Source organism: Lissotriton helveticus, chromosome 5_1 (assembly GCF_964261635.1).
Source record: "Lissotriton helveticus chromosome 5_1, aLisHel1.1, whole genome shotgun sequence".
Classification (NCBI taxonomy): domain Eukaryota; kingdom Metazoa; phylum Chordata; class Amphibia; order Caudata; family Salamandridae; genus Lissotriton; species Lissotriton helveticus.
In genome coordinates this window covers 725,828,378-725,841,774 of record NC_136065.1, presented here as the reverse complement: position 1 = coordinate 725,841,774, position 13,397 = coordinate 725,828,378, and the positions used below count along the sequence as shown (strand labels likewise).

Genomic DNA, 13,397 nt, shown 5'->3' with positions numbered 1-13,397 from the left:
GCAAGGACACGAAGCTTGTTAGGTAGAATGATCCATTGTTTAGGAGTTAGGTTGGTAGGAGTGAGAACGAAGGGAGTACACTGGAATGCAGAGATGCAACATTTGGCAGGAAAGGTGCCCGGCACCCAAGGACACAGCAACAGTTTTTGGACAAGGATGGAGTCTAGGTGGAAAACTCCAGAAGCAGGCACCTGCCCAGAGGGGGTGTTACTAAGGTGTGTCTACTGTTTTGGGTTTTTGTATTAGGGATAGTGCCCCGAGGGTGGAGAGCAGTCTTTAGCGGAGAAGGGCGGACTTTAGAGCAGGGTTTGAGCCAGAATGTAGACTTGCAGTGGGAACTAGCTGGAGAAAGGAAGGAGCATCTTAGAACGAGCTCCGTAGCTTTGGCTACTTACCTGGATAAAGACACAGCTGACACCTTTTTTCTCTTGCCTGGCAGGTATGTTATGTAGGGATGTCACCTTAGAGTTAGTGTAGGGACAGACTAATCTTTTCTTTCCCTTTGGAGCAGATGCAGTCAAGATTTCCAGTGGGAACAATTATCATTTGCCTAATGCTTCTTGAACTTATTCTGATTTTTATTTTAAGTCGTCTGAGACTCTTGCGTAGGATTATGTTTGTATTAGTGCCAGTTTATTTCTTGAACCTCTTGCTGAGGTGCTTGTATGTTCAGTTATTTTTGGCTTTGTAATAAATCTTTAAATTTTACTGCGTAGTCAGTGGTCCTTTGAACTGGGATGTATTTGGTCATTGGAAAATTGTCATAGGTATGAAATTAGAGATCTTCCCTTTACACTTCTTAGCAGACAAAAAGGTTCAGTCAACCAGGGATTCCAAGGATTGGTAAGGTAAAAATCTGTATGAGAATCCCAGCGTGATCAAAGGTAACAGCCAATAGTCTTATTAGGGTGGTGTGTGTATCACCATAGAATTTGGAGATGACACACACTCAATACCTAAATATGAATTTACACACATGAGTGTAGAAGGTAACAACCAATAATGTTATTTAGTTTGGTGAGTGTATATCATGTAAAATTTGGAGACAATACACAATTAATACTCAGTTTGCTAGGATGTGAAGGACGATGGTGTGCATATCCCCGTAGGATGTGGTGTGCGTATCACCATAGGATGTGAGTACTATCCATGGATACACAAAGCTTTGCCAGTGACTAGATTAACACTGTGTGGTGGTTCCCTTGTGCGGCCCAGTACTAAATGGCCACAATGTTTTGGAAAATATGCTACGTTGCAAGCTTACTGTTGTAGCCCAAATGTGGTAGGAATAAGCACGTTCCCACTCCAAAAATACGGTGATGTGCACGATGTTGGGTCTAGTGGCATAACCCATGCATGCACAGAGTTCAGGAAAGAGCACCATAAGAATCATGCTCGTTTGCTCACAAGGGCAACAGGTGAGGCACACTGCAAATTTCACATGTCAAAGCTTCTTTGGAAATGCTTGAATTCACCCCAAAATTGCACAGAACCGATAGCGGCACTGCTTGCTCTACCTCCAGGTTTAAACAGTCTTCTACTGCTGGTAAGGAACACTTGAGTTAACTATACAACCGAGCGTAGCAGCAAGACCTCCCAAGGACGCTTGAGAGGACCAGGAACAGAAACATGAAGTAGGTAACTCCCTCATCCCCAATTTGCAATGATTTCTCCAAGAAACCAAGGTAAGTAAACTTCTTTATTTAGAGCAGGCAGTAAAATCTACTCTGAGCTGCTGTCTTCTTCCAACAATCTCTTCAACTGCCCGCCTCCCCACAATCCCCACATCGCAACTACCTAACACAGACATCACAGATACACTGAACAGATACGCCTCAGTTTAAAGAATCCATATTCTGAAAATGTAGACAGCTAAAGAAAGACCCTTACCTTAACACGGATGTATTAGATTAAAGTAAAAGAAATAAGCATAAAGGTGTGGCTTCCACTTTTCGAAGAGAAGGAAGACTAGAAAAAGATGGGAGCCTATTGAATGGGTAAACTGTGGTTGTGGGTAGAAGTAGTTGGGAAGATGAAAAACTGGAGGAGGACTAAAGATGATTACCGGGAAGTAACCCAGTCAGCTCCTGAAAGTCAATGGAATGGAAAGAAGCACCAGGACCCACAACCTGCTGTCTTTAATAGTTAATGAATGTGTTAGGAAAGTCCCATGAGGTTTCCTGGCATACATCCACAAAGGATACCCACAGTGCAGAGGTACAAGTGCACGTTTCCAAGTTGCTCTGAAGTGTTCAGTTCCCTGTGAATTCTTGAGTCCTGTTTGGTATTAAGTCTCAGGATGTTCTTCTACATTAAATTATTAAGCTGCCTATACATACTTGGGTGAAATTTAAATGTTTTCAGTTTCGTCCCCAACATTAAATGTTCTGGTAGATACATACCCTGCAGTGAATCACTTTGTTGTTTTGTGAGAAAGCTGCTTTTTAACAGTCCAACTATACATTCCAAATGTGATTAAAGTGGATTAAAGGAAACATGATTTGCTCAACCAAAGTGTTCAACACATGATACTGCGCTTAGAAAACTGAACGCCGGTGACCTTTGTCTGTCCCTTAAGGGTTACTACTTTGGTGAAGATTTACAAGATTAGCAGTCATTGCAAAGGAAGAAGAGACCATTGATGCGGCCAGTGAGAGAGCGCTAGAGTTGGTAATGTAGAGGTACACACTAGTACAATAGTTTGTGTGGAAACAGTGGCACTTAATTATTTATTTTAAAAAAATATTTAAACATGTTGGGACGGAAAAGTCCTCTGTATGGGGAGAGACGTGAACCCGTGCCAAACTGTATTGTTGCTTGGATCCCCAATTCTGATTTTTTGTTATAGGCGAACATGGATCATGCGTGTGCACTTTGACATAGGCCTGTCTCCACAGACTGCAGTCTTGTTGGACCGGGCTGTATACAACTATGCCCTCATAGTGGTGGAAGGCTACCGTCTTCACCAGGAGTTAAGCAGCTCAAGCGTGGTGATAGCAGCATACAGTGTAGTGATCAGTAGTAGTGAACAGGTCTTTTTTACCCTGTGCCACTGGAGTGAGGCCTACAGGCTCACTCACCTTCTTAAAAGTTCAGCTGCTGTGGGCTTACCCCTGGAATACATCAGGTTGATGTGGAAGTGTGTGTGAGGTGGAAACGTGCTGAGTGCATGTGCGCTCGCAAGAAATACACTACACAAAGGTTGAAGTGTGGTACAGTGAGCACATGGTAAATATGTGTGTGCTGGCAGTGTATGATTTTAAAACTACATACTCTGGTACAGTACTGGGAGACTGCAGTACTGAACAGTGTGTGCAGACTGAATGCATGTGGGTATGCTTGTGGTGGCCTGGTACATGAGGATAACATTGCTGGGCAGTATATGCCTTGGGTGTACAATCAGTCCAAATATGCCTGCACTAGTACATTACGTGGAGGACCTTGGGTTCCGTCTTGGAAAGACCAGCCCTTCTTGGTGAAAATATAAGAAGCAGAGGAATTACCCCAGACAGATTTGTATCTTGCTGCATTCCTGTAAGGTAGTTGGGTCATGCACTGGAGCTCTCTGTGCATTTTAAAGCGCTCTTTGATTCGTTGATTGATTCCAAGTAAGGGGCCTGGACACATCTCATGAAGAGTGAAATGGGGCTGATAAGCGAATTATAAAGAATAGGGCTGAGGGCCCAAGATTTATCCTTTTGATGCACATATCACTGTGGCTGACATGTTGGAGGGAACTCTGGTCACTCCCATGAATCTTGTGTGTTAATCAGCTTCGGAGTCCTGCTTGCTGTGACAGACATCCTTCAGGAGGAAGAAGAAAGGGGAAAGATATCTATTTAAAAGAAGCCGAACCCCAATATAGAACTTGAAAGACGCAGACTCTAAATTACATTTTGTGTCTGGAAAAGGACTATAAATAGGGGAATCTAAGAACCCAAAATGTTTTCTTCTACTGAACAGCCAGACAGGCAAGACTAGGGGCCCAAGCATGCTAATCTCCGTGCTGAGTGAGAGGACATCACCCAAGGAAATCAAGACTACATGTCTTGGAACCTGGAGCACCAGCCTGCTTACCAAGACCAGTGTGCCCTGTGAGGGGAAAAAGAGCACTGAAGGGAGTGCGGTCCAGAGGGGAGCTCTGACATGAGGACTCCCTGTGAGAGGTTGGAAGAATACATTCCTGCACCAATCGAGCCGTAGCCCGTATGCCCTATTGACTGGGTGACCCCATATGCCAGGAGGGGCGATCGTGGACTGAGCCAAGGAGCGAGGTGCGAGGACCCTGCTCCTGCACTGATTGGGCCATTGCCCATGTTCCAGAATATTTCAATGACCCTGTATGCCAGGAGGGACCACTGAGGACACCAACACGAGGGTCAATGTGACTAGACTTGTTTGTGCTGTGGCAGTGACCCAGTATGCCCGGAGGTGCTGCTGGAAACATTGAGGCCAAGGGTCGGGGTCATCGCCCAAGACCGAAAAACTGCTACTGTGACCAAGGCAGGACCATTCCGCATTCTGTGGACTGCACCAAAGGAGGCCTGAGGATCAACAGGACACTGCTGAAGCCCCATCGGAGCAAGGAGATAACCCGCCACCTCTGCGGAGGGAAAAGTGAGTTACAGTGTGATCGCCGGAGCAGAAACAACCCTGATCACCAGAACTAGCTGATAGCGTGGCACGAGGCAGAGGACCTGTGCCTTCTAGGGGCTGGCACGTGTCACCACATGCAGCCAGACTTGTGAAACCCGAGCAGGACTGTACTGCACCACCGAAGGGTTCCATGCCACTGGAGCGAGAAAGCCAATAACTGGGCCTCTGGGGCCACATGGGACATACAGTCATTGGTGCTGCAACCCCACAGACTCTAGTGACTAAACCTATGAGTTTTTAGGGGGGAACTCTTTAGTATGACATAATACTTTAAATTTCCTGAATGCAGTCATCAGTGAATGTGGAATAACATCGAACCATTCGCACTAGAAGTGGGAGGACAAGGAGTGGCTTCACAACTACCAGAGCCCTGAATTCAAGGCGGATTGTGTTACTGCTTTCGAATGTTGTTTACCTTTGCATGTGTAGAGTTAGAATTAAACTACTCCTTATATATAAAACCAAGTCTTTGACTGGACATTGATTTATTGTTCACGCTGCATGAATGTTGATTTATGAGTTGTGTTTACTAATCTGTAGCTGCGCTTCAGGAGCCTTGACTTCTCGTCCTACACTACTGAACTGAGAGTCAGGTGCAGAAGGGGGTGCTTGGTTCAGTTGAGTGGGATCCATAGTAGGGCGGACCCTGGACATTGGGAGTAAAAAGGCCTCAACCACCACTGTTGGGCCCAGTAACTCCTGCTTGCCCTGTGGACCCCTGAACGGGGTACTGGCAATACATTTAATAAATCAAAGCCTTGGGAAAGAGACACCTTGGGGAACGATGAGAAGTAGAAAGTAAATACATTGGGCTGCTTAACCATCTGCTAATTTTGAAAGTGCTCACCGTTTTCCATGTGCATCGTATCAGTAAGGCCAAACACTGTCATGCGATGAGGTTTGTCCCAGGACAATCATGGAGTTTCTTTCTTTTTTCCTTTCATCAGACGATGTTAGGTCGGGCCTGAAAAGCAATCATGTTTTTTAAAACTATTTTTATTGTTGATTTTCATCTTAATAATAAACTCAACCACATAAAAGAACAGTTACCATAAATTACAATACATCTTGTGCACTATTTCCTACTGTAGAATCATTAAAGCTATCAAGATCATCCTCCCCCAATTTTTTCTCCACTTATTACCCCACATCCATAATTCAGTAGATCATTTCTGGTACCCCACATCTTGTTTAACTGTCCACTTCCCCATCCCTTAATGTGACCAACCTTTCCCATATCTTGCGATGCTTCTCAGGGCATTCTTTAGCCTGATATATTGGGAGTTCAATGTGTGTCCAATCCCGTTTTTCACCTTAGCGATGCGTGGGGAGTGGATGTCCCCTTCCCTAGTAAAAATCCAAGTACGAGAAGGTTTTGTTCTGAGCATGTGAAACTATCTTCTTCGGGGGTATTCAACAATGCTGTCTTGGGGTTCAAAGGTATGTGGAATCCAAGGTATGACTGAAAAGTATGAGATATCCCCTCCCACAATTAACTAATATCTCCACAAGTCTACGTTGTCCCGGAGCATCGCTGTACGTGCCAGAGCCTTTCAGGAGTTAAGTTTACTCTATGAAGGATTTCAAACAGGAAAAAATAATACCTACCAGATAGTGAAACCTTCTGAGCGGCTAGCAAGGTGAGCATATACTCTTCATCTTCCAATATTTTTTCCCAGGTTTCTCTGAACTGACCAAAGGAACCCGGGTATTAAGTATAACAGATTTCTAAATGTAATTTTTTTCACCCTTTTGAGGAAGCTGGGACATTATTATTTTAGCCTCCAGTGAGTTGAAGTCAGGTATTTCCTCATCTGTCCTAACATATAATGTGATGGCATGCCTTAAATGTAGATTGAGAAGAACTGTGTATCAGGTACATACTAGCCTAAACCCATCCCTTAAATTCATGAATGAATTCATCCTTCCCCAAAAGAGACACACCAAGGTGATTCAATCCCTTGAAGCTCTCAAGTGAGGTCACCTCCAGTAGGCCTGCGATTACCCTCAACAGTGTCTGACCCGTTCTCTTTCCTGACCAGCCTGTCTGTTTATGTACAGCTTTTCAGGTTTGTACTACAAATTTTGTTACGAAACGGTTGGCACATCAGCTGCGATTTCCCCACCATACAGGAAATGTATGGGGGGGGGTTACTCATTAGCCAGAGTTCAACTGCGTATGCGGGATCTACCTGTGCTCTTACTTGTGTCCCATGTTATCCACTTATTTGCTATTAGTAAGTGGCCTGTATCATAATAGGAGATGGGGTCTATCATGCCGAAGCTCCTCTCATAGGTAGATGTACAACCTTTTGCATATGAGACCCAGGGGTGGGCTTTGTTGCCTAAAAATAATGATCTCATTAAGGAGGTCAGGTGTTTGAAGAATTTTTCAGGAATAGAGGTATGTAAGATATTTATATATACATATATATCCAGCACGGATAAGGAAAGAGACAACAATCCTAGTCTTTCTATCAATAGAACAATGTTTTCTTCCCTTGCCGTATGTTTTGTAGTTGCTAAACCAGATACTTAAATCTCTGTACCTTCCCATTTAGCTCAGTGAGATCTGTCCATTCTCCATAATCATTTTCAGGGTATACAAGGAAGAGTCTAGACTTATTCCAGTTTACTTTTAGCCCTAAGTATATGCCAAATTCATTTAGGGTGTACACAGCTGCTGGGCCCAATGGCAGGGGGTTACTCAACTATAATATCAGATCATCGGCATATAAAGAGGTTGGATCTTTTAGCTCGTTGAACCACTGATCCTGATGTCATGTCTGAATCACTTCACCAATGGCTCTATTCAAAGAGAAAGGCTACGCTATAGCACCCCACCATAACTTATTGTCAGAAGGTTTGTAAAGAGGGTGTGTTTGTGGGTGCTATAAACCTCTTGCCAAATCCCATTTGTGTAATTATAATGAATAGTTATTTCCAAGACCTTATCTAAAACCATTTCTAAATAAATCAATAGGAATGCTAATGGGTCTTTAATTTTATCTTCTAGGGCTATTGCATTGATTGAACTCGGTATGTTGTTTCTGGTAACTGGATTATGTATGAAGCCTGGTATGTAAGTGAGATGCATCTATATGAATCACATTTATCAGGTGGACAATCAGGTTTCAGTATTACAACTAGGTGTAACTCTCCCAGATCCGGGGGGAATGTTCCAGCTTCCCTCACCTCTTCAAAGAGACCTCACAGCGTTTTGGCTAACTGAGAAGCATAACATTTAAAGTATTTCCTGGGGACACCATTTGTGCCTGGTGTTTTACCAGATTTGAGTATTTAGAATTCTGTTATTCTTCCTGCGTGAGGGATTTGTCTAATGTAACTTCGTTGGCCTCCAGCAAATCCAGGAGATGTTGTGAATCTATATGTAAAACACACAAGGTGATGGACTGAATGTTGCACATTGGCACAACATTCACCCCCCAGTCACAGATCTGGATTTAAACCATTGTTATTTTGCTCACCACGCCACCCCAGTTCAGACATGGCCATATGCAAATCAGTCTTGACCCTGTGCCTCGTGGGAATAGTCCAGCCCGAACTGCTAAGCCAAGTCTTCCCTGGACCGGAATCAAGCATCCTAGAACAGGTTTCTGACTATCAGTCGTCATCAGCCAGGATAGCTTGACTCCAGTGGCGCAGTGAGCACGAGACCCACGTCTGTGCATACCCTTCCCTCATAGGGCGAACAGCAAAACACACAAGGTGATGGACGTGATGTTGCACATTGGCAAAACGTTCACCACCAGTCACAGATCTGGGTTTAATCCATCGTTATTTTGCTCACCACGCCACTCCAGTTCAGACAGTGCCATGACCCACGACTGGGGGTGAATGTTTTGCCAATGTGCAACCCTCCGTCCATCACCTTGTGTGTTTTGCTGTTCGCCCTATGTGGGAAGGGTATGCCCAGACGTGGGTCACTACGCCACTGGAGTCAAGCTATCCTAGCTGATGACGGCTGATAGCCAGAAACCGGTCCTAGGATGCTTGATTCCGGTCCAGGGAAGACATGGCTTGGCAGTTCGGGCTGGACTGTTCCCATGAGGCACAGGGTCAAGACTGATTTGCATATGGCCATGTCTGAACTGGGGTGGCGTGGTGAGCAAAATAACGATAGATTAAACCCAGATCTGTGACTGGGGGTGAATGTTTTGCCAATGTGCAACTTTCCGTCCATCACCTTGTGTGTTTTGTGAATCTATATGTTCCTGAAGTTGAAATATTGGGCAGGATACTGAGGGACAATACACCGACCTTATACTATCTAGAAAATTAATTTGCAATGTCTTTTGGTTCAGTCAGTAAATCCCCAAACTCATGTTTTGACTACTAAGTCGGATCTCACTCTTTCTTTGACTCAGTCGATTAATTAATTTGCCGGTTTCATCCTCCTGCTCATACAGTCTGATTTGCCTTGCCATCCATGCCTTCTATGCTTCCTTACCAATATCAATTTATGTTGTAACTGTGCTTAAGTGAATCTATGCTTAAGTGAATCTGTGAATCGAGTCTATAGTGTTGTTCAGCCAGTGTAACCACTTTCATTAACTCATGTAGCAAGCATATTGGCCTGTTTCTATTTTTAGGTTTCGCCTGTCAATGCACATGCGCATTGAGCTTGCGAGAATATAGGGGCTTAAACATAGTTTAACTAGACTGGCGATTTGATGCAGTGCATGTGCGCTTTTAGCTCAATGCGCAAGCGCAATGAGTTAAAATGCGCGTGCACAGCATCAAATCTCCAGCCATCGCCATCTGTTCCCCAGCTTGGTGCCGCCAGCACCTCCCCTCTCTCTCCCCGCACACAGCCTTACTCGCATTTCTCCTCCCCCTCCCCAGCCGCCAGCACCTCCCTCTCTCTCCCTGCACACACGCTTTGACTCAGTACTTTAAGTTTCACGGCCGCTAGGCCGTGTCTCCTTTTATTTTTTTCGGATTTTTTTCGGTCTCTCTCCTCCCCCTCCCCATCCGCCAGCACCTCCCCTCTCTCTCCCCGCACACAGCCTTACTCGCATTTCTCCTCCCCCTCCCCAGCCGCCAGCACCTCCCCTCTCTCTCCCTGCACACACGCTCTGACTCAGTACTTTAAGTTTCACGGCCGCCAGGCCGTGTCTCCTTTTATTTTTTTCGTTTTTTTACGGTCTCCACCTCCCCTCTCTCTCCCCGCACACAGCCTTACTGGCATTTCTCCTCCCCTCCCCAGCCGCCAGCACCTCCCCTCTCTCTCCCTGCACACACGCTCTGACTCAGGACTTTAAGTTTCACGGCCGCCAGAAGTCACATTCATATTTAGGCACGGGAGATTAAGTGGTTTCCCCAGAATCACCGAATGTTGAGCCGGCGCCTAAACTCCAGGCTTGTTCCTCTGTTTCAAAGTCGATGGCCCTCCCCAACACTTCAGGATTTGTTTCCAGTCGGGTCTTTTTTAAAAAAAAATCGAGCAGCACCTCACACATTTCATGGTGGGAGTTAATTAACACCACTTAGGATGAGTTCGAGGCACCAGGCTGTTAGCTCCTGATAGGCGTTAATTCCAAGCCCCGCCCCTTTTCGTACATTATGTTTATGAGTTAGCGGAATGTGTCTAACTAATTACTTGCATTTACGCATTTACATTTACGCTCTTATTATTCAGCTATTCACTTATGCGTGTGATATTATTTCAGTGTTCTTAGCTTAGCCTGTGTGCCACCATTTTGAACCATTTCTGCAAACTGCACTTGCTCATCCCCCTCCCGTAGGAATAGGAATAATTCCTCGTCAGCATATTTTTATTCCTTAGCTTGTTGTAGCTGAAACTCCTGCTAACGAAACTCCTTATCAGGCCGTTCTCATGTATTGGAGATGTAGCGGCCAGGCTCTGTGTCCTTGGGAGGTGATAACAAGTGTTGCTATTGCAGGTGCAGATGCCTCTTGTATGAGGCCATTGTCCACACTCTTGCAGGACCAGTATTTTTCCATTATGGGCGTGTTTTACTCTGCTTTCCCGTGTTATAATGTATCACCATGATGAGGTGAGTCAGTCCTTCTCGACACACTCTTGGGGGTGAGGTCGATATAGGGCCCTCTCATATGGGAGTTTGTGGCCTAATAAACTTGCTTGTTTATTCTTCTCCACTGTCCGGCTGCCTTATTCTTGGGTATCTATAGGTGAGTGAGGTAAGTCACTCGGGTGGAATTTAGCCACGCTTATCAGATGGCGCCCGAACAGGGACTCCGCGATTAGGACCTTTCTCACCCGTAAGTGGGTAGCAGAAGGCCGGAGACCCCCTGGTCGGCACGGTGGGTCTGGGTACCCACTTTGATGCCGACCTTGGTTCTCGCAGCGCTGCCCCACCCTGCTGATCGAGAGGTCCCGGTCCATGATCCTACGCCGGAGTCCAGAAGGTGGAACTTTGGAGCTGACCGTGTTGGTCCAGACAGCCGGAAGTGGAGAACGGTAGAGGTCGGTACCGCGAGCAGAAGGTAAGTGGTCCGACTGGTGATTGAAGGAGCCGGTGTGCTCCGTGAGACCGGTGTGTCTCTGGTGATTGGAGGAGCCGGTGTGCTCCTGGGGCTAGTGTGCTCCGGGGAACTCAGAGTGCAAACGGCGCTCTGACAGACTTGACGGAGGTTGGGGAACGTTGGTTTGTAGAAATCCGACTGGATAATACTGCAGGTTGGTGAGCGGCTTGCTACGTGAGGGTTTTGGGCTCACTCGTACACCTAAGACGGTGGTTTGCGGGAGAGTGCCGGATCCCGCGTGGTGTGGTGCGTGCCGATTTGTAGTGCTGCCCAGGAGACGGATTGGTTCCCTGGCCTCGGAACAGCGAGTGTGGGCTGTTCGGTCTGCGGTAGGGTCCAGGTTCCCCAGGACTTGGTCGACGGGCCTTGTCCTATTTTGGTATCACGTGTTTTGGTGTGGATCCTGTGAAATATATATATGTGTGTCGAAACTGTGGGTGTGACCTGCTGGTAATTGAGTATATGAGTGTGAGTCTCTGTGCCGTTGCGTGATTATAGGAGAACAAGATGCCGTGTTTTAGTAAGTTGCGGTGTTTCGGGTGTTGCGATGAGGTTTCTGATGCTAGATTGGCGAAGAGCCAACCCGCTCCGACGGAGGGCTCTCCGAATTTCGATATGTATGTCAAACATGGCTTACCCCCATTTTGTTTTCCACTTTGTGGCATAAGTATACAAAGGATAATGTGGATTTACAGTGGCCTTTACTGGGCTCTTTTGACGGAGCAAAATTAGATTATTTACAAGACAGATTGTTTGCTAGGCGCAGCCGTCAAAGTATGTTTGATTCTTTGCGGATGTGGCAGAAGGAGGTACGAGAACGTCAGATGAGGGAGGAGAAGGTGGCTCTGAAGAGATCGGCACAGACCATGGCGCAGAAGGCTAGGGAGCATACTAAGAAAGAGAACGAGCTGCGGATTGAGCGCGCAGATAGACGTTTTAGGTTATTGGACAACAAGTGTTATGTGGTAAAGGAAGAGGAAATAGACGAGATGGAGGATATTTTGAACACCCGACCCCCTCCCCCGTATGCTCCACAGCCCCTGTACCCCGTGCTCGGAGATTCCGCCTCACAAGCGGCGGTTTCAGTTCCCCAAGTCAGGGCCCCTCCCTCGTCCGGCGCACCTGTTTCCGCTGCAGCGGGACACACTTCCCCCTCTACCACTGCCCCCTTGCTCCCTTCCACGGTGACGAGCCCGGTGTCTGCTGCGTTATCCCCGATGCTCTCCGCAGGTCCCGCTATCCCCACTGTTTCTGCCAGTGCCACCCCCCAGAGCACGTTGCTAACACCCATTAGAGGAGCGGGAGGCGGATTATTCACTCAGGTACGGAAGTTGCTTACGCGTGCTAATGTTGGATTGGATGAAAAGACTATGGTGGCTAATCAAGCTTGTCAATGGGCAAGGAATAATATCTATTCATTAGAGGATATTTGGTCTACTATGAACGATTATGAGCCTTTGATGCAACAGCATGCTTTGTGGCACATGTCGACGACACTAATAGCGCTGTGGGAGCAGGGATATGGTGGAGAGGCGCCAGCGATTCTTCGTGATATTAAGACTCATGCTTATAGGGCTAACACTGGAGTAGCGGAGGTGCTCCGCAGTCTGAGGTACCTGTTGGAGTACAGGAATGAGTTAACAGCGACAGGTGAGACCTATTTCCCTGGGATGAATCCGATGCGTGAAGTGCACCCTATATTTCACCCTGAGGTACTTGAAATAGTAGACCCGATGACACAGGTAGTGACTAGAGCTCGTGTAGATGCACATTTTCAAGAACAATGGGTATATACGCCCTGGAAAAGGAGCGAGGTGTTAGCTTTGAAGGCGCAGTTACCCGACTCCAGGAAAAATCCAACAGCTTACTATAAAGAATTAACGGAAGCAGCTTCCTCAACAGTAATGACCTTAGCCGATATTGAATTATTTTTTGGATTATTGGTTCCTGTGGATGTGTGGAGACAGGTGAAGGGTTCGGAACATAGAGAGGAGTTGGGTGGTACTTGGCAAGAATTTACAGATTGGGATAAGGAACGAAAGCCTGGTGAGAAGCCGAAGGCTGAGATATTAGCGTTACCGGGGCGTATAATTAAATATATGCACTCACTTATCCCTCCCAAGATGGTAGACTGGGATAAGTTAACGGCTTGCAGACAGAAAAAGGATGAGGCAGTTTCGGATTTCTTCACCCGTTTTGAAGAAACGTTT

General features: G+C 46.2%; 1 protein-coding gene across 1 annotated transcript in view; it reads right to left on the bottom strand.

Moving 5' to 3' along the window:
- Nucleotides 1-5,503: 5,503 nt before the first annotated feature.
- The window catches only part of LOC144754874 (uncharacterized), a 749,989-nt gene continuing 742,095 nt past the window's right edge, over nucleotides 5,504-13,397 (bottom strand). The window contains exon 7 of the mRNA XM_078643188.1: nucleotides 5,504-5,620. Within this exon, the coding sequence (XP_078499314.1) occupies nucleotides 5,524-5,620 (97 nt within the window). The 3' untranslated portion in view covers nucleotides 5,504-5,523. The remainder of the gene's footprint in view (nucleotides 5,621-13,397) is intronic.